This window comes from Mixophyes fleayi, chromosome 12, assembly GCF_038048845.1.
Source record: "Mixophyes fleayi isolate aMixFle1 chromosome 12, aMixFle1.hap1, whole genome shotgun sequence".
Taxonomy (NCBI): Eukaryota; Metazoa; Chordata; class Amphibia; order Anura; family Limnodynastidae; genus Mixophyes; species Mixophyes fleayi.
Window position 1 is genome coordinate 9,560,780 of NC_134413.1, and position 26,475 is coordinate 9,587,254.

Here is a 26,475-nt window from a genome sequence, read left to right on the forward strand (position 1 = left end):
GGGGAGGGGTGTGTCCGGGACATTGGGGAGGAGAGGGAAGGGGGGCGTGCCTGGGACCAGCGGGGAGGGGGAGGGGGAGGGGGAGGGGGAGGGGGAGGGGGAGGGGGAGGGGGAGGGGGCGCGCCTCGGACTAGTGGGGAGGGGTGTGTCCGGGACATTGGGGAGAGGAGGGAAGGGGGGCGTGCCTGGGACATAGGGGAGCGGTAGGGGGGGGCGTGCCTGGGACCAGCGGGGAGGGGCGCGCGCTGTGGGGACGTTCGGGGGCCCACGTGACGCTCGGCAGCCAATGGGGGAAGGGCCGCGGCCGGAGGTGAGGCGCTGCGGCAGCAGCCTGGGAAGAGAGAGAGTGGAGACGGAGCTGTCAGAGAGGCGGGAGGGCGGGGGAGGGGTGAGTGTCACCGCCAGCCACCAGCCTCACCACAGGAGCGCAGCCGCCGCCGCCGCCGCCGCCGCCGCCATGCCGAATAAAAACAAGAAGGAGAAAGTGAGTGTCCGGCCGAGCGCTGACGGGACTGTGCGAGAGTTGGAGAGTGGGCGGCGGCCCTGGGGGCTGAGGGGAGGGGGGCGCGGCAGCCGGGAGTACCTCAGCGGGCTCTCTGGGCCTAGCCCTCCGGGGGCTGGAGTAGCAGAAGTTACGGGGAAGTGTGTGACAGCTGCTGGAGGAGGGGGTGTGATGGTCCCAGTGACAGACTGGGGAGGGGTGTCACATCCTGCACCCACTGCACTGCTGCTGTCATCTGTATGTGTGTGAATTTATATATATATATATATATATATATATATATATATATATATATATATATATATTATAGTGTGTGTAATATACATATATATATATATATGTATGTATGTGATGCATGAGTCATTTCTTCCTCTGAACTAACTGCAGGATTTATGCCACCAACTTCACGATCACCTCTATGTGTCACCAGTCTTAGCCATGTAAACTAGGGCACATTTACAAGGCTCATACTATATATCTTCCCTGTAAATAGTTGATGTCCTGCATGCTCACAGCCTTTACTGAGTGATCTGTCCATACTGTGTATATATGTTGCAACCAAACCATAATCTGACTTAATGCTGAATCCTTTAAAACTAAAAAAGACTTTGCAAAACATGAGGCTTGTTGACATATTGAAACTAAACAGTGGCTTTAATAATAGGCTCTGTAGCTTTGGCTGATGGAAGTGGTTAATAAGCTCTGACATAGATGACACTTTATGTCTCATGAAAATATGTTTATATTGTACTTTATGTTGCAGTCTGTTGGGTGCTTCCTTGATATCTGTATATTCTTATAGAAAATTGCAGATAAAGTTTAAGGTATCATCTTAACCGACATCACGTTCTGGGTTTCTAAACTCCTTGTGTCAATGTATGTAATGCAATGTAATCTGCAGTGTAATATATGTTCTTTTTCAATTTCAAGTCCAGCTTTTGTCTGTATGTTGGTAATAATTCTGGAGGTCTCCCACCTTTTTATAGTTTTTATTGAGAAATGTCTCTAATACAGCATGCAAGTTGTACATGATGAAATGAGGGTCGGTACTGGTGCACACTCAAATTAAAAGATAAAGCATTGCACTAAATCTTCCCATTGCAACAATTTTTCTTATTAGAAACAATCTTGCATCAAAGCTGCTCATAAAAATATATTTCATCATTTGCCTGTTTGTCAGCAGTTAAGATTTCTTTATTGCAATTTGTAGTGTTTGTTAAAGCTGTTTTGAAAGGGAGAAATCCTTTTGAACCATTTACAATGTAAGCTTAGTTATAAAAAATGACAGACCTCCATACATTGTCAACAAAACTAATATTAAAGAGTTTTTCTATAGTTTCTGAACTCATTTTGCTTGCAGTCGTTTTCCCTAAATATTGCTTTATTGCTATAGAACCATTATGGCAAATACCGTACACAAACAGATTTATTGGTCAACAAACCAGACCTCACTCTGTGAAAATGTTTAGTATTCTGTCAGTCATTATTGGTTGTATGCAAGTGTAATAATAGAAGGGATGTATTTCTTTGTTTTTTTTATTATTGTTATGATTCTGAGTTTGCTGATAAAATATTTTACATGTATTTAAGGAACCTCCAAAAGCTGGAAAAAGTGGCAAAAGTGGAAAAGAAGGGCAAGAAAATCCTGAACATGAAGTGAGTTGTGGCAGCATGTAGCGTTTTCAGTCTTGACAGAAAAGAATGTATAACTTGGCATTTAGTGTGTACCCTACTTTGCTTTGAACTGCTCTCAAGCATTTAGCGTAGTGGTCAGCTCACAAAACTGGAAGCTGTAATATAGGATATCAGCAGAATTGGGGTGAAGATAGAAGATAATGTGGGGGACCAAATGTGCATTCAAAGTGTTTTTTTTTATGTTCCCTCATGAGTGGCAGGAGCATAGAACAACTTTTTTTTTTTTTTTGGTACACTTGCATAGTTATCTAGTAAATCAAATTATCTGAAATGTGTAAAGTTCTGTTAAATATAGACTGTTCTCCTTTAAGCAGATCTGGTAATGGAGAGGGCAGGAGCGTCTGAAATCATACTATGCCCATCCAGCACACTTCCCGTCTGTCACGTTCTAGTGAGAATGATGACAAGACTTATTACTCCCCATCATTCTTGCAGTCCTACTCAAGCTGTTGAAACATTTGGTCCGAACTTAACTCCAACTTTTCTGATTTGAAGGGCGCTGATGCACATTAATTTTTCATCAAGGAAAACGTGATTAAGGTATTGTGCACCAGTCAGTTCCACAGAGCGGAGGCAGCCGTTCTGTGGCTTGGACCAGGCCTGGCCAACCGGTCACTCTCCAGGTGTTGTGAAACTACAAGCCTCAGCATGCTTTTTCAGTAGATAGCTGGCAGAGCATGCTGGGGCTTGAAGATTCACAACAACTGTAGTGTCACAGGTTGGCCAGGCCTGGGCTAGACCAATCCATGAACATGCATCCTAGCAGTTTATTTACAACCAGTGACATCACTGAGGCATGCAGCTCTAAGTGCTTGATGTCAGATACACGTCAAAATAACCATTTTTGTTCCTAGTGAAAAACCAATGTGCTGCTCAAGCAAAAAAGTTGTTGCTGTGTTTTCAGTGACTGAATCACCAGTAGAAGTTGGACTACAAGAGTGATGGCAGTAAAAAGTATATACCCAACAAGTATGCAAACTCTCTACAGCTATGTCTATGGTAATCCATGGTATCAGAAGTAGCACACCAACATGACCTGAATCTGTAGAGACTAGTCCACGCTGCATGGATAGTAGTATGTTTACTCGGCTGTTAACTTTTCAACTTGTTAGGCCTTCAGCATTATGTATTTGATAGACGTAAAAACCATACAATTTCAAATGAAACTGAAAGACTTTGCTGTGTTTGTTAGTTCAATTCCACTTGTCTGACCAGTATACATGCCGGTATCGGAGCAACTTTATAGAGCGCTTGCCAAATGGTGTTGTGGACTTTAATATTTGCACATTAAAATATATTTGCATATGTGTGCTTTTACAAAAGTGGTTTAAGATATTGTCAAATGTTTAATGTTATCCCACCTGATTTTATTATGTGTATGTGTGTGTGTGTATATATATATATATATATATATATATATATATATATATATAATTTATTTTCAGGTTTGAATGCATATAACGCAGATTTTCAGTTTATAGTACTTTTTGGTAAATCTTCTAGGTTTGACCCACTCTTATTTGGTTATTTTGGGTTTTGCTTTCCTTCAGGTGTCCAACAAGAAGGCAAACAGTGTACCCCCACCAGCTCAGGTATCAAAAATCAAGTTACCCACCCCCCAAGCTGTTGTAAAGAAAGAGAAGAGACAGAGTTCCTCAAGATTTAACGTGAGCAATAACCGTGAACTGCAGAAGTTGCCGGCTCTTAAAGGTATTTTATTTTTATTTTTAATTGGAGTTAAACTATAATTTCAAAGTGACATAATATATCTATGATCACTGACTATCGCAGCCCTCTAGAGCATTTGTTCTTGGAGTTGCAGCTCTGTCACAGGTTACCTAATCCTGATCTAGTGCAAGCTGAACTAGTGAAACTAATGTCCGGCTGAGATAGGTTACTGAACTGTGGGCATTTTCACCTTTGTTAGTATACAACACTCGGAGTATGTGTGTTCTTGTAGCAGATAGAGAATCTGATCTAGTTGCTGCCATGTTTAGTGTAATATATCTCAATGGAACAGTGTGCGCAATATAAAAGTTATCCTGGGATAAGTGTAACATGCGTTCAGCAGAGACCAATAGGGGGAAATCTTTAAATCTGGTGTAACAATTACTGCAAAAAAAGTTGATACTGCCCATAACAACCAATCAGATTCTAGTACAGTTTAAAGTGAACCTTTTTTTTCCTACAGTATTAACTAGTCAGAACCTCTAGTTTCTTGTAGTTGGATGGATATTGTACTGTACTGACTAATACTATGTGTAATTAGTGGCGTTTTGGAGTGAACGTTGTAACTTTAACGAACCATAATTTGCTTACTGCATCACACCTGATGTGGTTTGTAGGCTGTGAGAGAAAGTACTGTATGATCTCAAACATTTGCAAAAAAAAACCCCAAAACACATTGGAACCTAATTTTAATGTACTTAAGGGCGTCATTTGCTAAATTGTTTGCGTAAATTTGAAGTAACGGAAGCAGAGTTAAGCAAATTATGACTGCTACTACGGTGGAACTACAAATCCCAGCATGCCTTGGCAACAACCGTAGAGTCGCAGTTTGCCGAAACCTGGTGCAGAGATGTTATGGAAAACATTAGCTTGCCAGGCACCAGGAACAAAAATGCCTCATCAAAGCTGCTGTTATATTATACTATGTTTCCTACTGCACCTTTTGAAACATATGGTCACTGCTGCAATTAAAGAGTTACTTGATGTGCAAATGACATTGCTATGTCCCTGTTATATCTAACATTTGTATTGGAGTACAATTATTTTTTTTAAAACAGTGTTTTGTAACTTATTTCTGAAAAAAACAAAGGGCTCCTATGTCTATGGGGATGTTTTGTAAAATCTCTTGGTAGCACTGTGTAAGCGGACTATATGTGTTTAATGATTGCACCTTTGAATGTCTTTTCTATTCATATCTATAGCTGCTGTAGTCCTTTCTCTTACTATACTTGTAAATATGCAGACAAATGGTTCGCTGGGTGAGACGTGAATCCTATTTTTATTGTACTGGTTCATATATCATTTTGTATTGTATGCAGACTTCCGTAAGGGTTCACTAAATGCAAAATACAATTTTGCTCATATAAAGGAGTTACTAATAACTTTCACAAATACACTTATGAACGTTTTTGGTGGTGACCGAAGATATTTGAGTTAATATTGTGGTTGTGTGGTGCAAATAAATACACTAACTAGCCCCTCCGTCTAAAATTGTCTCAAAGAGTACAATATGTTTAGGTTCCCATGTTGGAATTGGTGGGATAACTGCACTAATTGTATCTTAGGGGATCCGGGTGTGTGCTCACCTCTTAACTTTATTGCACAGCAAATGTATACGATATATTAAATCCCAAGTTCTGTCCAGGTTTGGGAACTTTCAAATATGTGACTATTAGAAGATGACTTCTCATTTTGCAGTAAGTGTTGTTTTAAATTTTAGAGGCCTTTATAATTCACAACCTATTGCAACAACACAACAATGTGGCTTCCACCTACTTGGCACCACAGTAGTGACTGAGCGCACACTTTATAAGTGACATTTGTGGTGTCTTCATTGCGTATTTGAGAAATACCAATCGAGGCAGTCACTGCGAGTCAGGGCTGTGAGTAAACCACTGAACTGAAATATGTGTAAACTGTATCATCATTGCTACATACAGTGCTGGTCATTGAATGTACTTGTGTTGCGTTATATCTGCCAGTAACTCCAATAGCTAATGAACAACATAAGTTACAGGGGATGTTAAGTGAGTTTATTGCTTTTACTACGATGAAGGAGAAACACACAATGTGAAACCTCTTTACTTTGTTAATTTGATTGTGACGGATGCAGTCATTTCACAACTGGCTTGGGACTTAAATTGACAATCTGCCAGATAATTTGTTTCCCCTTTCATTATGCTATATCAACAAAGCTTATTAAATTTGCCCTGTCTCTCCTAGAACCACCCATGTGGCCTTGTGACATCATCCAATAAATGCGTGCAGCAAAGGGCTATAATTACTAGAGAACTAATATCTTACTACCCTTCACTGCAACAAATCCAAGGCATGGTCTGTGTGCCTGTAGACCTTGCTTCAGTTTTTCAGGGCTCATTTACATGTATCCACTGTTATTTCGCATTAAAGTGCATGAAAAATAGGCTGAATAATTTCTTGTTGGCTTGTTTCCACCGTTGTTTTGTAAAACTAATGTAGTGTTTACCAGTACAATGTGTTGCTTGTTAAAGTGCATTAAAAACCATATAATTAAAGCCATTATTGATTTGTGTGTGTGAAGCAGCCATCAGTGTGGTTTTCTCTTTCTCTTTTTTTTTTCATTTAATTTATTTTATCCTGTATCCTTGCAAATAGTTGTTCTGTCTTATGTCCTAGTGACGTCGTCTTGATGTAACACCATGCAACATTATAGGCAGGCTCTATAGAGTGCCTGTTAAATATGTTCTGACACATAATGGTTTCAAAATAATTTTGTATATCACGTTGGCGTTTTCCACGCCTGTATCTGGCATTTCCAACAGCATTTGAGCAAAAGTGAATGCAGCTGTTGATTCATATAATAGATGGCGGTGATTAAAGTAAATGCGTTTTACTAATTGAATCTTTATTTCTAAACTCAAGTGGGACTTTTACAAAACATTTCAGATGCACAGTGATTGCCCACTAGGTGGCAGTGTATATGTGTTCAAAGTGGCTCCTATAGAAACTTTATTGGAAAATGAAATTTTGCTTGTAAGTCAGGGAGCATGTCATGACCTCCACACCCTATATAGTGCTGCCCACACGCTCTGCAATTCTTGATTGGCTTGTTCATTTTAGACTAACCTGAAATCAATGTGTTGATTTGTGAGAGGCCAAAACAATCTGATCTGTGTTAAGAATGTGTTGATCTGCTGTGGTCTTGGCAGATGTGAAAATATGGACACGTATATGTGGTCTTTGGTGGACAAGGTTCAACGGGGACCCTACAATCAGGTTACGCATTTTGACCCTCTGTTTGTCCTGGTTAGCCGGTTTCCACAGACTGTTCGGCACGTGGAACGTCATGTGTCTGCTCTGCATTAGTTTGGATATGTGTAAGAGAATAGCGTAGGAGAATATAGTGACTGCTTCTCCTGTTTTCTCCTTCAGCACATGCATGTCGGTGAGTGTGCGATTCTTGTCCCTGTATTCTGAGAGATGTGCACGTTGACATGACTACATTTTTAGGCTACGCTCAGATGCATGTTGACGCTTAAGACATGCTCCTTAAATGCATCTTAAATCACTGCACTGAGCGCTTAAGCACCTATGAATGTTTCTCTTTTATAATGTGACTAGTTCATGCCGAACATAAATGGACTCCTCACTTTCTACTCTACCGGACACAGTCTGAGTGCTAGAAGCCTGTGGCATTTTCCAAGGGGGAACTGTCTGGGTATAGCCTTAATGCTGGCTCAGAAATATGGGTGTTCTCTATAAAAATCTGTGTATGTCAGTACACTTACAAACATAGAGAAGTGATCTTCTACAGTTTATTCACAGCTCCCTGATTTGTATCTGATTTTCCATCTATTAATGATGCTCCGTGTTGCAGGATTTAGCATTGACCTACAGACTGCAGTCAGTCACTAAACCCATCATTCCCCCCTGCGGGGCTGCACAGTTGGATGATTTTTAATTGAAAGCTGCAAGTTCCTTTTTTCCCTAATGGGTATAAATATTTATTATCTATTTCTTTCTATTGGTTGGTAGGAATATGAATTAAAAGTACATATTTTTCTATACAGCTACAGTAATATATATTTATATACAGCCCATCCTATTGCAGCACTTTAAAGATATTTTGTAATCATTCATGTTTGTCCCTGCCCCTCTGGAGTTTACTTTATAAATTCTCACCGCCAATCATACAGAGCCATGTTTAGCTCCTTAAAGTGATATAAATGTGTTGAGTTAAAGTAAAACCCTTTAGTCGGAGCCTTAATTCTGCACAGACAACCTGTCTTGTTTCTGGCATTTTTGCTGCAACAGTGAAGTCCAGTGACCTATCTATGAGCAATCGTGTAGAAACAGAATTTAATGGCAGAGAAGGAATGTCCTGTACAAATCATCTCCCTTCTGTAATGCATCGTATTGTTTGTTTTGTTTTTATTTGCATTATTCCGTAATTGTTTGCTTGTCATTACCAAGTGATACATTGCGAGCAGGTCTGGACAAATCCCAGTACTTGGGCTTATAGCTGTACTATACTCACATCACCTTTTGTTATAAATTATATTGATCTCATTGGATGCAGCTTTACCGATGCTGCTTAAAGTGAAACTAAAATAAATAGAAATGCTGAACTTCATAACCCCATGTTTGAATTACTTATACCTATGTATGTAGGTGATAAGCACATGCTTTATACTGGTGTGAATGAGTTTCTGCAATTCTGGGTGGGAGTTGTATTGTTCTTGGTACAATGATAGAAAATACATTTGAATAGTAATGGAAATTCTTGGCAGCTGGTAAATGAAGTCAAGTCTTCTGTGATTGCTTAATTACTAAAGGATAACTACCTAAATTTACGGTCTTGTTTCCAGAAGTTATAGATTATTGCATGATATCAGTTACCTGTGATCCCAGTTCTCCCCAATCTGGTAGGTTCACCTGCCGCAGTACAACGTTACTTTCCCTGAGTCGTCTTATTTGGACTATCTGTATGTAAACGGTTACTAGTTGAGCACAGTTCTATGCACACTTCTTTTATTTTTTTTTTATATGGTTTGTAACTAGAGAATAACATGTACCAAACCTTTAAGATATGTGACAAATGGAAATAAATTTGGCAGCGCTGCATTCTTGAACACGTGATAAGGAAACACGGGAGAGGCGTGTCTATATAATGTCTGTCTACATGAGCCCTACCTGTGATAAATGCTGTGCGGTTAGAGAACATCATCATCACCATTTATTTATATAGCGCCACTGATTCCACAGCGCTGTACAGAGAACACATTCACATCAGTCCCTGCCCCATTGGAGCTTACAGTCTAAATTCCCTAACATACACACACACGTCTATTTTTGATAGAAGCCAATTAACCTGCTAGTATGTTTTTGGAGTGTGGGAGGAAACCGGAGCAAACACGTGGAGAACATACAAACTCCACACAGATAAGGCCATGGTCGGGAATTGAACTCATGACCTCAGCTCTGTGAGGCAGAAGTGCTAACCACTTAGCCACCGTGCTGCCCACATGAATGTTGATTCCACTGTGTGTTTTTATTGTGTGAAGTGATCCTATGGGCCCCCACAGAGTGTGTGGCCAGCTTTATTAGAGGTGCTATTACTAAAGTCACATGATGCATTCGGCAATAATCACCTGTGATTGTGGCTTGCGGAGCCTTTTTATACTCCTTGTCTTTCAATGTATGCTGAATGCCCTCTTGTGGTCTATGAAAGGATCATTTCACTTATTGTGGAATTCTTATGCAAGAGTTTAATTCACACAAAATTAAGCATTTTCTTGTTTGTTTGTTTTTTGTTTTTTTTAAAGTCCTCTATCTCATATGATCTGTTCTCATCGCTGCATCATTTGTCCAATTATAAATAAATAGATGATGTGGTTTTGAATCCCCAGTGTGAACAGTTGTATTGGAGAATATATGCTACATTTACTGAGCCTGGAAGGGCCCTTGTACCAGCAATGCAGATTTTTATCAGTCAGTCCTCCATAGGTTCCTGTATCCATAATGGAAGAGACTGTGTTTTGTTTCTGTGGACAGTTTATACTTAAAGGGAAATATGATGCTGCTCCTTTATACCACCAGTTAATAATTCAGGCGGTCAAAACTGGCATTATTTTAACGAGGATGGAATAAAGTTAATAAAGTTTGGTTTTTGGTGTTTTTTTCTTTTTTTTTTCTTTTTGGACTGTATTTTTGTCCTGTAAAACCTGGGTATAGACTACATATTGTCTCTGCTGTATAAAAAGATTGCCACCATTAGGGGGACAGGGCTGCCCCCCCTCTGAGCACTGGATGCCTGGGGATTTATGACGGACCCCCTTGTTGGCTGACAGTGGAGAAGAGTGTTTAAATGTATAGGAGTTCCTGCAACCAAAGTATTCCTAAAGTTTAACCACAATTAACACTGATCCCTGCATTTGGCTCTTCTGCCATGCGGCAGGACCCGCCCGTGTATGGCCAACATTACTAGTGCATGGTGTGTCTACATCTGGGCATGGCATGTACCCAGCTACTTTGAATGTCATTACTGTCGCTATCTCTCTTCCTTCTCTGGTGCCAAAGAAAATTACCGGGCACACAGATACACCAAACTGACACATAACCACACGAGTGACCATGCGGCACGAAGGGGGGAGCCTTCTCCAGAGCCCAAAGTGGACGGAGGTTCAGCCCGTGTCTTAAGATTTCTACAGTGACTGGTGGTTTTCATGGCTCTGCCATTTAATGTGTCTCTTGATTCTAAATGTGCCAACTGCTCAGAACTGCAACTCGATGCTTTGTTATTGGTGGCCGATGATACTTCTGCCTTCCCGTAGTCAAACACACTTCACCAACCACCAGCTATAATTGTTATTCCTCTACCTTATGTATTAATTGCTCCCCACACCTCTTAAATTGTAAGCTCATTTGGCAGGCTGATCTTTACCTGTTGTTTTCATTGTAGGTGTGAACGGATGGGTTTACTCTGCCACTGTATCTTTCCCATCTTGAAAGTTTGGTCTTCTCGCTTGTTTTGGGGTTCCCTTTTAACGGCAGTAACTGGCTGACAATAACTCCTACTAGTGTTACTCGGCCACCAGGCAATCAGCGGCTGTGAGTGCTAACTGCTGACCAGTCAGAGTAGTTGTTGCCTCCACCAGATTACCAATCACAAAGGGTAGTTTCCAGTTTGTACCCAGCTAGATTTCAATTTCCGCTCAATGTTTTCTGATACACAGTATAATACAGGGAATAATGATCATATCAAATCTTTTCTGCAGTATCTCATTTAAGATATGTATTCTTATTAACAGGTAAGTCTCTACATATATAATAAAGTGTAGAAAGAATATATTACATCAAGTTCAATTCATTGCCTACGTCAACTGGTTTATTAATGTATGAATGTGTGTATCGCAGATTTAGTTACAATTCCCGTGTTATCTAAATTATTTCAGACCACTGCTAGTGTATAATTCCTGTCGGACCACTTCTCATTGCCTAGTACAATAGATGCTTATTCCTATATATCATATACACAGTTTGGCGATTTACATAGCCTTACAGGGTTTAATATAGCACATGGCCCATTGGTGGCCGTCTTGTCTATCTCAATACGATTCCTATCAGACCACTCTAGGTATTTGGATTGAGTTACCAGTATTTTAAACATAGAATTTCAATAATATCCTGTAAAACAAATACAGTATCATGATGAATCCACTCGTTCCAATATAGTGGTGATCCCTAAGCAGGGCCGGATTAACCATAGGGCTAACTGGGCTACAGCCCAGGGGCCTATGGCATCCAGGGGGCCCTTGAAAGTGCTCAGCAGCAGTATTGATCGATCGGGGGCGCCCCCGACGCGATCAGTGCTGCTGAGCACTTTCACTGCGGTCCTTCTCCGGCGCGCTGTAGTCTCCTTACTGAGGAGATCTCGTGAGTCTCACTCACGAGATCTCCTCAGTAAAGAGCGTACAGCGCGTCATAGAAGGAGGTAAGTGCCAGGGGGGGGGCGCGGGCGGCTCGGATCGGGAGGGGGGGGGGCGCGGGCAGCTCGGATCACGGGGGGGGGGGGGGCCCTCACGGGGGAATGGAGGCCTCTCACGGGGGAATGGAGGCCCCCTTAGCCCAGGGGCCTCCATTCCCTTAATCCGGCCCTGTCCCTAAGCCTAATAAAGACCCTACATGCTGCCCTAGTTATCGCCCAATCTCGCTAATCAACGCAGACATTAAGCTTTTTGCCAAAATATTGGCGAATCGTTTAAATGTCTATATGCCAACTATGATCTTTCCAGACCAAGTGGGCTTTGTTCCCACTAGGCAGGCTCTAGATAATATTAGGCGCACAATAGATATTATTGCGCATGTTAATCAGAATAAGATCCCTTCTGTTCTAGCATTAGATGCTGAAAAGGCTTTTGACAGACTCTCTTGGCCTTTCCTGTTTAGCACGCGAAGTCATTTCGGCTTAAATGGGGCCTTCCTATCGGCCATCCAGGCCCTATACCACCGCCCCTCCTCTTCGGTTTTGACTAACGGGCTTCAGTCCCAGGCTTTCTCTTTAAGCAACGGTACCAGACAAGGGTGCCCCTTGTCTCCCCTGCTGTACGCTCTAAGCATAGAGCCTTTGGCTGCGGCTATCAGACGAAACCTGGACATTTCAGGAATACGAATTGGTCCCCACCATTTTAAAATCTCGTTATTCGCAGATGACGTATTATTTACACTCTCAAATCCCCTTATTTCGTTCCCAAATTTCCTTGAGGAATTCAAGAAAATACGGCCTCTTATCAGACTACAAAATGAATAACACTAAATCGGAAGCCCTTTCGCTTCAAGTCTCCAAAGTAACTAAAGCTATACTCGAATCCTCGTTTGACTTTCAATGGCGCCCTAAGGCGGTGCGCTATTTGGGGATCCAGATCACAAAAGAATATAAACAGTTGTTCCATACTAATTATACTCCCCTTTTAGACTCAATAAAAAGGGACCTATCAAAGTGGGATTCGCTTTTTGTATCCTAGTTCGGTAGAATCAGCGCCATAAAGATGAACGTTTTGCCAAGAGTCCTATACCTTTACCAGACATTACGCATACCAATCCCAGGCACTTATCTAGCGAACTTGCAAACTATTTGTGGCAAATTTATCTGGCAAGGGAAAAAGTCGAGACTGGAAAGGTCCTGTTTGGCTAAATCCACGCAGTCAGGGGGCTATGGACTACAGGTATTTGAGCAGTACTACCATGCAGTTAACCTTAGCCATATCATTTCCTGGCAGTCTGCTCCGGGGATTAAGAGATGGGTCGACCTAGAGAAGAACGCTCATACTCCGAATCACAACTTGAATTCATTACCCTGGCTCCCCAGAAATCAAAGGCCGGCCTCAGTATACTCGTACCCCTCTATACAATTTACACTTAGCCTTTGGGATAAGCTTCACAGAAAGTGGGAACTCGCCTCATTCCCTTCTCCACTCACCCCGTTGTGGCATCATCCAGATTTCCCGTTGGGTAACAATCAGTCATTTTCACGCCCATGGCAAGAGGCGGGCATCACTCAATTCACCCACATTCTGGGAGAATTTGCTCCCCAGACCTTTCCAGATATTAGAGAGAAAAGGGCCTTTCTTCATCCTTACACTTTGCTTACTTACAAATCAGAGGCTTCATACAATCACGCTTGCAGATCCTCTAAACTACGTAAACCTACACCTTTCGAGAGGAGTTGTATGAATAGATCAGATTCTCAAGGTCTGATATCACTGGTGTATCATACTTTCCTTAGTCCAAAGTCTGATCTAACTGAATCCTTTGAGGAGGCTTGGCTTCAGGATACTGGTAGGGTCCTGGACCAGGACGGATGGTCCCGGCTCAGGATGAGAATCTCCAACAACTCAATACGAGCGAACACATTTAAAGTATACACTAGATGGTATTTTGTGCCTGCAAGACTGCATATAATTTATCCTGGTACCTCAGACCTATGTTGGAGGGGGTGTGGGGAGGTGGGCTCATTTTACCACATCTGGTGGACGTGTCCTAGTATCTGTAATCTATGGTTGCTGATCTAATAACTAAAATTTTAGACATCGAGGTGTTGCCTGACCCAATGGTTATGCTGCAATGCTCCCGGGTCAAGCTTTAAATAAACAGGGGGATAGACTTGTTCAACATATCTGTGCAGCTACTCGCCTGCAAATAGCAAAAGAATGGAAATCTCCTCACCCACCAAGCCTTCAAAGTGTAGTTTCTCGTGTATGGCACATGGTCACTATGGAATATATTACCAGTCGTCTTCGTGACAAAATTTTAAATTTCCACAAGGTTTGGAACTTTTGGTACAACTACCATCAAGCAACAACGCCCGCCACTTGAAAAACTTCTTCGATATTTTTCTTAGAAATTACCCCTTTCCCTCTTTACCTTTTCCCTTCCATTCTTCCTTTTTTTTTTTTTTTTTTTTTTTTTTAAAAAAAAGAAAAAGAAATAACAATATGGAGTTCCACAGTAGTAGAGTTATTTACTGTTCTCAGGTGGATTGGATCAACCTTCTAATTTAACTTACATTTTTTTTTTATTTTTTTTTTTATATTCTCATTCTTTCATAGGTCATTCCACTGTTAAAACTCTCAAACAAAATGTTTGTATTAACTTGTTTTGTGTTTGGTAATGACTCACTATATTTTTATCGTTATGTCTTGAGTCATCTACCTCAACTTTTTTTTTTATATTCTACTGTTTGGATCTCATGTATCTGCAAAAATAAAGAGATTTAAAAAAAAAAAACAAAAAAAACAAAACCAAATACAGTATAACATAATTTTTCTTCTGCACAGCTATGTGACAAACATACTGCACAATACAAGCCCAGTTCTTGCTAAACTTCAACTATAAAGGTTTACTAAAATACCAATTAAACATATATTTCTATAACAGACTTAAGTAACAAGTGCAATATTTAACTCCTAAAATCAATAACACAATATAGTACTCATGATCTGGGGAGGTGTCTAATCACCTTTGCAAGACTAAACTGTTACAATGCCGATTATGAACACAACACAATTATCTATGAACAATCAAACCGTGTACAACACATACTCACGTTTACATATTTAACCATTATGTATCTCCCAAGTATTACCACAGCCCAGAATGGCCAGTGAATGATTGTATGTATGTGTCCAGTGTATCTGAGAAGTCCCCAACAAAGGGATATTCAAACTGGTCTAAAGAGATGTTAATTACAAAGGGTTTTTTTTTTGTAGGTGTCCGACCTGTGCAGGATGTGAGCCAGGGGCTATTCAGATGTACTCAAAAGGGCTTTAGTCTAAAACTTGTTTGACTAGACAAAGACTAGTGTCATGACATATAAGGTGGGGGAGGAGAGTAATGTCCAGGGATTTGCATGGGTAATGAAATGCTATATATTTATATATTTTTCACATTAAATCGCCAGCAGTCACTCGTCAACCGTGCCAGCCCCAATTGTAGGACAATAGTTGTTACCGCCGTTAGGAACTTTCAACGGCACGTGGGACCACTTCTAAGTGGAGTGTGTAGCTGCTCCAGCACCTCTTTGCTGGGGACTGACTCTTGCACAATCTATTCTAGGACTTGGATCCAAGTTTAGGATCCAGACTTCAGAATAGCAGTCCGACGAGCAGAGCTATAGGGGCTCTAATATAGGCGCTCTGGGGGAGACAGCCAGTGTTGGAAGTGATTAGAAAGTGGTCTGGTGCTGCTGCTCTCCAGTGAAATCAAACTTTCGCCGGTCCCTATCTCTCTTTTGAATGCAAGGATGTAGTGTGGGGCTGCTCAGTGTTACAGTCTCCCCTTATCCAACACTTGGGAGCAGGGAAGTCCAACACTATCAGCACCCACTGAATCAACACCTGACCGCTGAGTTTAATCTATATCTTAACTTTCAAAGCTCCCAAAACATTTTTTCACAGCGCTATAAACTTACACAAGACGCACTGGCATTAATAAATATACAATGTCCCGCAGCTCAAGAGGAGAAATGGGGGAATAGATTTTTTTTTTATTTTCATTAAAAATTGTAATTTTTAAAAGGTTTTATTCATACAAATTGAAAGGGGTCGTTACTGAGCAAAAATATCCTAGCAACAAGTGACGATAAATTCCCTATAATTACCATGTGCTGCATGTATTACTTCAGCTAGTAGTGACCTCTAGAGAATAGAATCCCTGTAGCAGCGCAGGTCCTTGCCAGGCATGGTGATGGCAGAAGAGATCTCGCACAACATGTGCCCCGTTAAGTCTCAAGGTTGCAGTGTGGCCAAGTTGGCATCCATGTGGGTCTACACATGCAGGTTATTAACAGGAGAACAGATGTACGTCAGATACAACAGGTGATATAAGGCATAATATCCACGGACCATATATAATGGGCCTCACATCATCTTTGTTGGATAACTAAATGATCTAAATTTATTTTTGGCCCTATATATACAGGCTCTTGTCTTCTATACAATTTTCATTACATGGCTGCATAATGCACTTGGTTAGCAGGTCACCTTCGTGGTACAAATCACATCTCTATTATAAAGCACCCAATGTCTGACTTAGTGGGTGCTCACAAGTTTACTTGACTCCAGAACTCAAGTTGAAGACTGTTTCTTTCCACTTCACTATTCACTCCTGCATCTAAGCTTCCTTCATCATGATCATCATCATCATGACCATTTATTTATATAGCAACACTAATTCCGCAGCGCTGTACAGAGAACTCGCTCAAATCAGTCCCTGCCCCTTTGGAGCTTAGTCTAAATTCCCTAACACACACACAAACTAGGGTCAATTTTTGTTAGCAGTCAATTAACCTACCAGTATGTTTTTGGAGTGTGGGAGGAAACCCACGCAAACACTGGGAGAACATAAAAACTCCACACAGATAAGGCCATGGTCAGGAATTGAACTCATGACCCCAGTGCTCTAAGGCAGAAGTGCTAACCACTACGCCACCGTGCTTCTGATTAGGCCATGGGCTGACACCCTCTTCAAGTTGGTGCACTCCCGCACCCTCTGATTGTTACTTACTCTTAACTTGTTCTCAACTGTAAATATCGCTGCACGCCCACTTCCTCACCACCCCTCAAAAAAACAGCTTTAAGCTTTTCAGTAAAGTCTCTTAAAAGTTTTTCTGTGTGTCAGGTGCTTCGCTGCTCTTTCCACAGTCTTGGTCAAATTAAATACATCCATTCAGATGGAGCATGTTTAATTTTGGTCATTTTTCACTACCCTTGAAGCGACGGACACACCGGATTGCACTGCACTACCCCTAGCATTGTATGCCAATGGCAGTATGGCGCAGCTAGCCGTGAGCACCTTGTGACAGAAATATGAGTGCGCTGTTCCTCCAACGTCAACATTCTTTATCTGGAATAATCCCAAACCTGCTCCTATCCAGATTCACTCTGCCTAGTATTATACGTATATACACTTCACTGAACCATGTTGTGCACAGTATGTTCAATTAGGACTGTGACACAGATGTTTTTGAATAACAGTTATGTTTTTAGTTTTGCGATGGTCATTTTGCTGAAAGGAACACTGTCTGGCAGCTTTATTTGAGATACAACTTCTAGTGTGTATGTGTTGTGTGCGCTACTAATCCTTCATATAGTTAAACCAGAAAAAAGTTAGTTCGTTTTTGCGTGGAGCGTCGGGTGTACTGTGCCGGTCACATAGCCCTGAGCCTGGTGGTTGGTGAATATAGAATAGTCAAAATATTGGTAAATCCAGTTAAAATATTAATTTCTGGATCTATAAAAAAAACTTAATAGTGAATAAAATAAGATGTATGGATTGTAATTTGTTAGGGAGAAAGATCGAGAGAACAATGTTGTAAAGATGATTGAATATATAATAGTGTGGACAATTGATAGACAATGAATATGAAGAGATAAATATGGTAGCAAACTGCAAGTTTTCTTAGTTCCAAAATGCTGACCGTTAAAAAGATTATATAAATATAGGGACTAAATATACGATGTTAAAAAAGGTTATTATTTATGAAATGAATATTAATAATATGAAGGTATTAAATAAAATAAAATTACAATTAAATGGATGTAAGTGACTTATATTGTATTTTATTAAAAGGAGAAACTATTCTATCTCTGCTCCATTGAGTCCTTAGATGTTAATTGGGATCTGTTGAAAAAATGTCATCTTCTATTCCTGTAGCAACCCTTTAATCTAATATAAGCCTGACCCCCCCCTCCAGTCGCAGGGAAGAGCCATCCTCTATGTAGATATCAAATTGCAGTTATTTTCACAAAATAGGGATGTTTGGGCTTGGCGGTAAGTCCCTTTGTCTGTAATGTAGGTTTATATACAGTAATATCAAAATACATGTGGATTTGGCAATGAACCTTTAAAGATGGCTACTTGAAGGCGTTGGGCTTGAATTGCTATGTTGTAACTATGATTAAAAATATCTCTTATTTGGGTACACTATGTATTGCTCGCCTGCTTCCATGTTCTTACGGACGGGGGATGAGATGCAGGTGCAGGGTAGTTAAATCCCCCAGATAACCCTGCTAGTCAATTGGAGGAAGTAGACACAACAAGAGGAAACGCTGTATACGTATTTTCCATTGTCTCATGGAAAGGAACCTAGAAAGAGGCCTGAGACATGAAAGCTGGATATAAAAGTCATAAATTCACTGCACTATCCACCAAAAATAACCTCATCTCCGTTACCTGGCACTTTCTGCTAAATAATACATAACGTATGGTGGTGGTTGTGTTTATTCCTCCCCACCTCCTCTCTAAGCTGATTTTTGTTCAAGTGCACAAAAATACAGAAGCCGCTCTCCAAACCATTGATGCAAAGCAGGTCAGCGATCTGTTCCCTGTCCACGTGAGCGTTGCCAATATCTGTCAGCAGAGAGGGGGAGACCAGTAATGTCAACTTATTTACAATAAAAATATGCAGAAAGGGGGGTTCATTGTGGGGATGGTGGTTTCATCCAAAAAAAAATCACCATCTTTATTCCATGAATACAGAAAAAACTTGTTTATTCAATGCAAATATTTATATAATCCATTTCTGTATCCGTATAGGAATAAACTCTACGCTGTCTCTGCTTGGTGCACACAGTTGCAGAGTTTCAGCACATTGTGCAATTTGTAAACTTAGAAATGTATCCTGCGATAAACTGCTTAACTCCACCCCTGGTATTTCTTCTTGTATAGAGGATTGTAGATCTTTGGTTTCACAGTAGTTCTGTGTTTTGCTTCTAAATGTTTGTTTGGTAAACTTTTCAAAAAGTGTATTTTGTTTTGTTTTCATTTTGACAGCTGACACTGTGATAGTTCCTTATGATGAGCCATTAAGCTCTTTACAAATTGATATTCCAGCTACTACCTGCATGTTGAGCTTATTTAATGTGTGTTCTTTCCCTTCTATTTAAATTAAACATAACATGTCATGGTTAAAATTTATAAAAAGTCCAGGATGATAGCATTTTGTACTCGCTCTCTTCTCTGTTTCTCTGTCAAATAATACATGGAGATGAATTAAGACGCCTGTGCACTGAAGCTCTTGAGTTTGAGACGCTGAGGGCTCAGGGAGACGGCCGGTTTCAGAGCAGTTGGGGCTGACTGTGAGTGAAGCCTAAATTGCCACCAACTTGAGAATTCATTGATCTTGGGGCCTGTACACGTCTGCTCTTCACATGGGACGGAGTGTAATCCACAGTCGGTGATCGTACGTTGCCAGAGGTTATAGACAGTTGCCATACAGCCCTTTTACCTTGGCACAACTTCTAACGTTGGCTCATTGACTTGCATCCTCAGCGACTATGTAGCACTATTGCCACTGTTCTTAGTGGCTCTTACCCACAGAAACGCATCTCTGTTGCCGAAAAGAAGGGAGAAATGTGCTGTAGGGGACTCTTGCCATTTGTGCATACTGCCCACGATGGAGCGACAAATGTTTTATGCTGTTGTTACCGTTTATATAGCGCCACCAATTCCGCAGCGCTGAACAGAGAACTCGCTAACATCGGTCCCTGCCCCATTGGTGCTTACAGTCTAAATTTCCTAAGACAGACACACACAGACTAGGGTCAGTTTGTTAGCAGTCAATTAACCTACTAGTATGTTTTTGGAGTGTGGGAGGAAACTGGAGCACCCGGAGGAAACGCACGCAAAAACATGGGGAGAACATACAAACTCCACACAGATAAGGCCATGGTCGGGAATTGAACTCATGACCCCAGTGCTGTAAGGCAGAAGTGCTAACCACTTAGACTTTTTGTTTTACTTGTCACTGCTAGAGTGATGGCTGTGCCCATACTGCTTTTTTGGGTGGGTGTTGAAGATGCAGCAATATTATATTTGCATTCATAAATGAGTAAATGCAAACTTGCATATAAAACTAAAACACAAAACATATTTTTTTTCTTTTTAAATCAAAATAGCCTCTAATCTCCTTCCCTCTCTGCAAAACACTCTTAGGGGAGAAACCCAGAATCTACATAGAACAACCCTTGCTACACAATACTGTGAGAAGACCCCACATTGCACATAATAGTCACAATTGGATAACAATAAACACATTGTGTTAGACTGCAGGCTCTGGTCATTCCTTATGTCCTGGGTCTCAATGTAAAATAAAAAAGCAGAACAGAAACTACTAGGAAATGCAAGGCTATATGGCAATACAAGTCCCAAGATGTTGACAAAGCAGATTAATTATTTGTTATTTTATTGTTGACTTTTTGATAATCACATCAGAGTAAAGAAAATTAATATCCAAGACTAAGAACATTCTGTATAGTAAAATAAACCATATTGGAATAATAAATATAATACATGTAGTGTGAAGAAATGAGAGAAGCATGAACAAGAATTATGAAATCATTGAGGCAATATGAAATATTAGCCATATAATGTAAATGTGATTATCAAGGTAGAAATATAGCTCCTAATGAAAGAATGTGAAGATATAAATAAACGGCACACGTTGAGCCTATCTTCAATATATCAATAATATGAGACTGTAAGCTGATATAGCAGATGGGTGAGGTGTATAAAACCACAGCTCAGGTCCTTAGTTGAACCTTCTAAGTCAGTGGTTCCCAAACTTTTTCAGTTCGCGGCACCCTTAGTCTCCATAATTTTTTGTCAAGGCCCCCTCCAAAATAACTACCAAGCAGTCCTGTTTTTTTAAGTATTTGAGTCAAAATAACATAATAAGTATTTTGGTCAGGACAATACTTAGAAAGTTGCTTGCAAAAATAATATACATAAATCCAAGGGAAAAGAATATTTTTAGATATTTTTTTAATTCGATTTCTGTCAAAGAATAATTTACAGCTAATATTAAGAGTAAGATCAAAGAAAATAAAACATGTACAAAAATCATCACACTGTGCCCCTCTTCATCCCACTCACACTGTGCCCCTCTTCATCCCACTCAACTGTGCCCCTCTTCATCCCACTCACACTGTCTGCCCCTCTTCATCCCACTCACACTGTGCCCCTCTTCATCCCACTCACACTGTGTGCCCCTCTTCATCCCACTCACACTGTCTGCCCCTCTTCATCCCACTCACACTGTGTGCCCCTCTTCATCCCACTCACACTGTCTGCCCCTCTTCATCCCACTCACACTGTCTGCCCCTCTTCATCCCACTCACACTGTCTGCCCCTCTTCATCCCACTCACACTGTCTGCCCCTCTTCATCCCACTCACACTGTCTGCCCCTCTTCATCCCACTCACACTGTCTGCCCCTCTTCATCCCACTCACACTGTCTGCCCCTCTTCATCCCACTCACACTGTCTGCCCCTCTTCATCCCACTCACACTGTCTGCCCCTCTTCATCCCACTCACACTGTCTGCCCCTCTTCATCCCACTCACACTGTCTGCCCCTCTTCATCCCACTCACACTGTCTGCCCCTCTTCATCCCACTCACTATGCCCCCTTCATTGCTGTTTCCTTTCAGCTTCCCCTCAGTTTCTTTACTTACCATACTTGGCCTTCTTTCTTCTATATCTTCGTCTTCTCTTTTATCTTCTTACCAATGCAGTGGTACCTGGGACCCAGCATCCTCCTCTCTCCTGCCGCTTCTCAATGAATGGGGGAAATTCAATTCCCCCCCCCAGAGTACCTCAGCGTTATAGATATTACTGTTATGACTGTAAAATTAACCCGGCTTTTTGCTCGCAGCACAGAGCTGCAAGCAAAAAGCCGGCGTTAGAACTACCGTAATAATAATACGCACTATTATCGTAATAACGGTAATAGTTTCAGCGCGGCAGTAGTTCAGGGGGAATTGAATTCCTCCCTATATGTCGGACGTGATGACGTCACGGCTGACATTCAGTGAGAAGCAAGGTGGGTGCTGGGCGCCGCCAGATTAGTAAATTGTTTTTTTTTTGGGGGGGGGGGGGGGGGTTGTCTCTTAGCTGCGGCGCACACTTTGGGAACCAAACTAAGTAATAGTTATATAATTTAAAAAAAAAATGCTTCTGTTACGCGAGATGATTGGAGGACACCAAAAAGGTCAAAATGCAAAACTACTCATTTGAATTTGTGGACTTGCGGCAGGGGTAAAGTAAATAATCCCCAATCTGCTACACTGCACGGCTTTGTCAGGATGAGGACCAGGTCCCTTTGGTGAGAAGTAATTCTGTGTTATAGAAGGACTTGTGTATTTGTGATGCATGAAAAATAGATGAACACCATTATAACTGTGACACCTTTGTTCAACATCACATGTTGCTTCGGACCTCTCATAACAATAACTTGTATAATTTTGCTTAACTCCATGATGGGTTTGTGTACCCTTTTCACCTGCATAGATGTGAATTGTCTCCAGATTATGTCCAGATTGATGGTTCCTTCCCCCCCCCCCCCCCCCCCCCCAGAGGTTTTGGTTTACTACATGGTGCCTTGTGGACTATGAAGTTGCCAAAAGATTAAAACAAATCGGTATTTTCTATTATTTAGAGCGCTACATGTGCTATGCTCGCTCCAGGGCGCCAGTTGTCTGACTGCCCCATGCTCGCTCCAGGGCGCCAGTTGTCTGACTGCCCCATGCTCGCTCCAGGGCGCCAGTTGTCTGACTGCCCCATGCTCGCTCCAGGGCGCCAGCTGCCCTATGCTCGCTCCGGGGCGCCAGCTGCCTGACTGCCCCATGCTCGCTCCCGGGCCCCTCTGTAGCATCACATGACCTGGCTACATGTCCTCTTTAGACTAAACTGGGGCACTTCCTATTTCCAGCACCGAATCTATCGTTCATTAAAACTACATTTATTAATGATTTGCATTCAATTGAATGAAGAGACCTATTAACTGCGTTTTTGAAGCGCCAAACCTATGTTCCAAAAAGCCGTCTGTATGCAGCCATGGTGCTATGCAGGGTTTATTCTGGTTTCTATGTTGATGTTTTATTACCAAGTGGTAATTCCATCCTACTGCGCATTTGCGCAAGAGTATTGTGCTCCAGTATCGCGCTGTGCGCCGTAGCGCAGCCCTTGTTTCCATAGAATCCCTTTGTGACCTGGTCATTGTTGTGCAGCAACTCCTCCATAGCCCATCCCCACATTGCTGAGCTCTGCTGGGGGATCGGATCCCTGGTATCCCGGTGTAAAAGTTACACTTGCACAGAGCAGAGAAGTGCTGGATCCCTGGTGCAGCCAATCAGCAGCCTTTTCTATTTGTAGTTTTTAGTGTCATTTTCAGGGGCTGATCCGACCAACCAGCAGCCTCCTGCTGGCTGACATCACACCCAGCCAGTTCCCTCCAGCTGCAGACCTGCCCGTTTCCTTTTTTTTTTTCTAACTAAAATGGAGGCTGGATCCCTGCCTTAAGGAGGACGCTGCTGCTTGTTTCTGCTGGCTGCTCCTTCATGCTGACATGTAACAGGATGGTGGTAGATGCAGCAAATTCCAATGGCCCCTTCCAGCCTGCAGCCCTGCTCTATATTCGCGGTGAGTAGCAGATTATTTTTCCCCCCTATCCTGTGCAATCGGGAATGCTCCATTTAATAAATGGCCATTGTGGCTGCTGGGTAAGAGAAGCAGGAAGTGCCCTGCAGGTTAACCCCCCACCTCCCGGCTCGGGGCTTCAGTCACATCGATTATAACCAGGCTTGTGTGTGTGTTTTGTAAGACGTATTGATGGGTGTAGAGCTTGGCCCTGCTGCTGCTTTCTTCTACCCCCCCTCTCTCCTTCCAGAGCTCTGCTTATGTCAAAGGATGTGAAATCACTACCCAGTTTCTGCTAATATGCAACCTGGTCTTCACTGATTTAGCTTCTGTGCACCCTGGATGCTTCTAAATCTAACCCCCCCCCCCCCCCCCTATGCTGGTCTCTGATGCTGGATTTTAATTTTCTATTTGTAGATTTGCTGTCTGCAGCTTTGATCACATGCATAATACATAAATCATTCCTTTGCTTAGGACACAGCATTTAAATGATTCCCTGTTAGTTTCTATGTTAGGGCTCTTTATTCTCCAGCACATGATCGGAGGAACTTTTTTTTTTTTTTTTCTCCCTATCTGTGATGCATTGTTTTTCTCCCTTTTGAATATATTTCCTTGGGAAGGACCCATGTTTTCTTTTAGCTGCAAAGTGTGTGTGGTGTCTACTTATTCTAGTGAACTATGTGTACTACCAATGTATTGTGTTTTAAGAGGGAAACACAATGTATATGTAATTGAATCTATCAAAATATGCGACTACGTGATTAAAGCTATAATGTGCTTTTAAATTGTAAAATATATTTTTTAATGTCTGTTTACAGCTTTATTAGCTACACTGGCCAACTATGAGCTTTCTAGCTGTGTAGTAGACACGGAGAGCTGTACTTGTACTACCCATGGGGTTTCTGCTGAAAAAATGATTTGTTACTCTAAATGTTGCCAGCTTTGTACCTTGTTGATTTTCCTTTTTTATTATGATTATTAGTGTGATTTTTATGGATTGTCTGCCATATATTTGTATTTTAAGACTGTTTGTGTTGGGCAATGCACTGAGGTCTGAAAAGTTTGTAACTGATGGCAATTTCCATGGTGTTATCTGCTGAAGAAAGCTCATACTTGTTGCTTTCTGAACTTGGGAGTTCTTCATGAAAACCCTAATTTATACATAACTGGTCGCTGTTAGAAATTTGATGTAATAAGTTCATGTGTTGCACCAAGATTGACTTTTTGTGAATTAGTGTTTTGTGACAATGCAGAATTTTATGGTAACAATAGATATTCTGCACAATGCCCAGTCCTGCTCATATTATGTGTAGATTTTATGTTAAAACTATTTAAATAAAACACCTGATGATGAGGAAAGTCATTACCAGTTAGGTCATACTATAACACATTTTAAGAAGGTTAAGCAGATGTCCATTCAAGACTTTAAAAAGCTCTGTAGGTGTACCCATGGTAGGCAGCCATTTTGTTGGATGAAGTAATATTCACCAGAACACGGCCTATTCATTAGGAACCAGGGACAATCACTGAGGAACTTTGACTATGATGTAAACATGAACCAGAATATGGATAAGGCCTGATGGATGATACAGGAAATATATCCGTATAAAATACTAGTGACTGTATAGAAAAACAATAATTGAAAATCAAGCTGAGTTGGTGAAAGGAAGTATTATTACATGAAAAATGTTAAAAACAAATTTGCAATGATTATCCTTTATAAGGCGCCAACATATTACGTAGTGCAGTACAATTTAGGGCTCATGATACATATAATCTTACACCACTATTCTTTTTTTAATTATCAAATGTAGGGCTGTTGATTGATATAAATAACAGTATGACATGGAACAGAAGGTAAGCATGGCCTTGCCCACATGAGCTTACAATCATAGAGGTGCAGGGAAACTTGGCACGGTTGTTCCTCTACTGTATGTAGCTGATGGTGGGGAAAGTGTGTGTGTGGCTACTGTAAGGCAGCAGCATTAATAGAGCAGCCATTGGTGACTGGCACTTCTGTTCCGCTAATGGTGATGCATCACTGTTGGAACGAGGAGAGACAGCGGAAGGTGGAGACACGAACATGAACCAGTCACTGTAAAAAAATTAAAGCAGTAATCTGATGTGAAACATAACTGTCCTTCACTATTATCCCAACCTCCTTCCTCTTCTGGTTATAGAAAAGGCTTCTGTTTTTGTGCTGCACAGGTACTATTGTGGTTATCCGCCAATTTGGTGTTTTTCTTTACTGCCATTGTCGCTGCTGGCAACAGAGCCAGGACAGTTGTTCTCCCGGATGTTCGGTGGCAGCTGGCGCGGACAAGGAGGCGTTGGAGATCACCAATGTAGGAACAGTGGTGCCAACAGCAGTGACCGTTAAACTCGGTGTCCTGCAGCTGAACTGGAATTGGTAATCAGTAGATCTTCTAAACAACCTCGTTCTTAGTGCGATGATTCCTCAACACTACCATGTCTTTTTCCACCACCTTCACACATTTTAAGTTTTTTAGATCTGTTGGAAGATTATACAGGGTTTTGGGCACAGAGCTGGCCTTAAAGTGCAGCCATCTATGCCACATATAAAACAGAAGGTAAAGAT

At 41.4% G+C, this 26,475-nt stretch overlaps 1 protein-coding gene across 3 annotated transcripts in view; it reads left to right on the forward strand.

The window, feature by feature from the left end:
- Positions 1–305: 305 nt before the first annotated feature.
- Positions 306–26,475, forward strand: part of PPP2R5C (protein phosphatase 2 regulatory subunit B'gamma) — a 61,176-nt gene continuing 35,006 nt past the window's right edge. The window contains exons 1-3 of one of the 3 annotated variants that reach the window (XM_075192176.1): positions 306–484; positions 2,093–2,158; positions 3,748–3,907. In XM_075192176.1, the coding sequence (XP_075048277.1) occupies positions 458–484; positions 2,093–2,158; positions 3,748–3,907 (253 nt within the window). In that variant the 5' untranslated portion in view covers positions 306–457. Of the gene's footprint in view, positions 485–2,092; positions 2,159–3,747; positions 3,908–23,709; positions 23,880–26,475 lie in introns of those variants that run through there. The other 2 variants (XM_075192175.1, XM_075192177.1) reach the window with 2 other exon arrangements.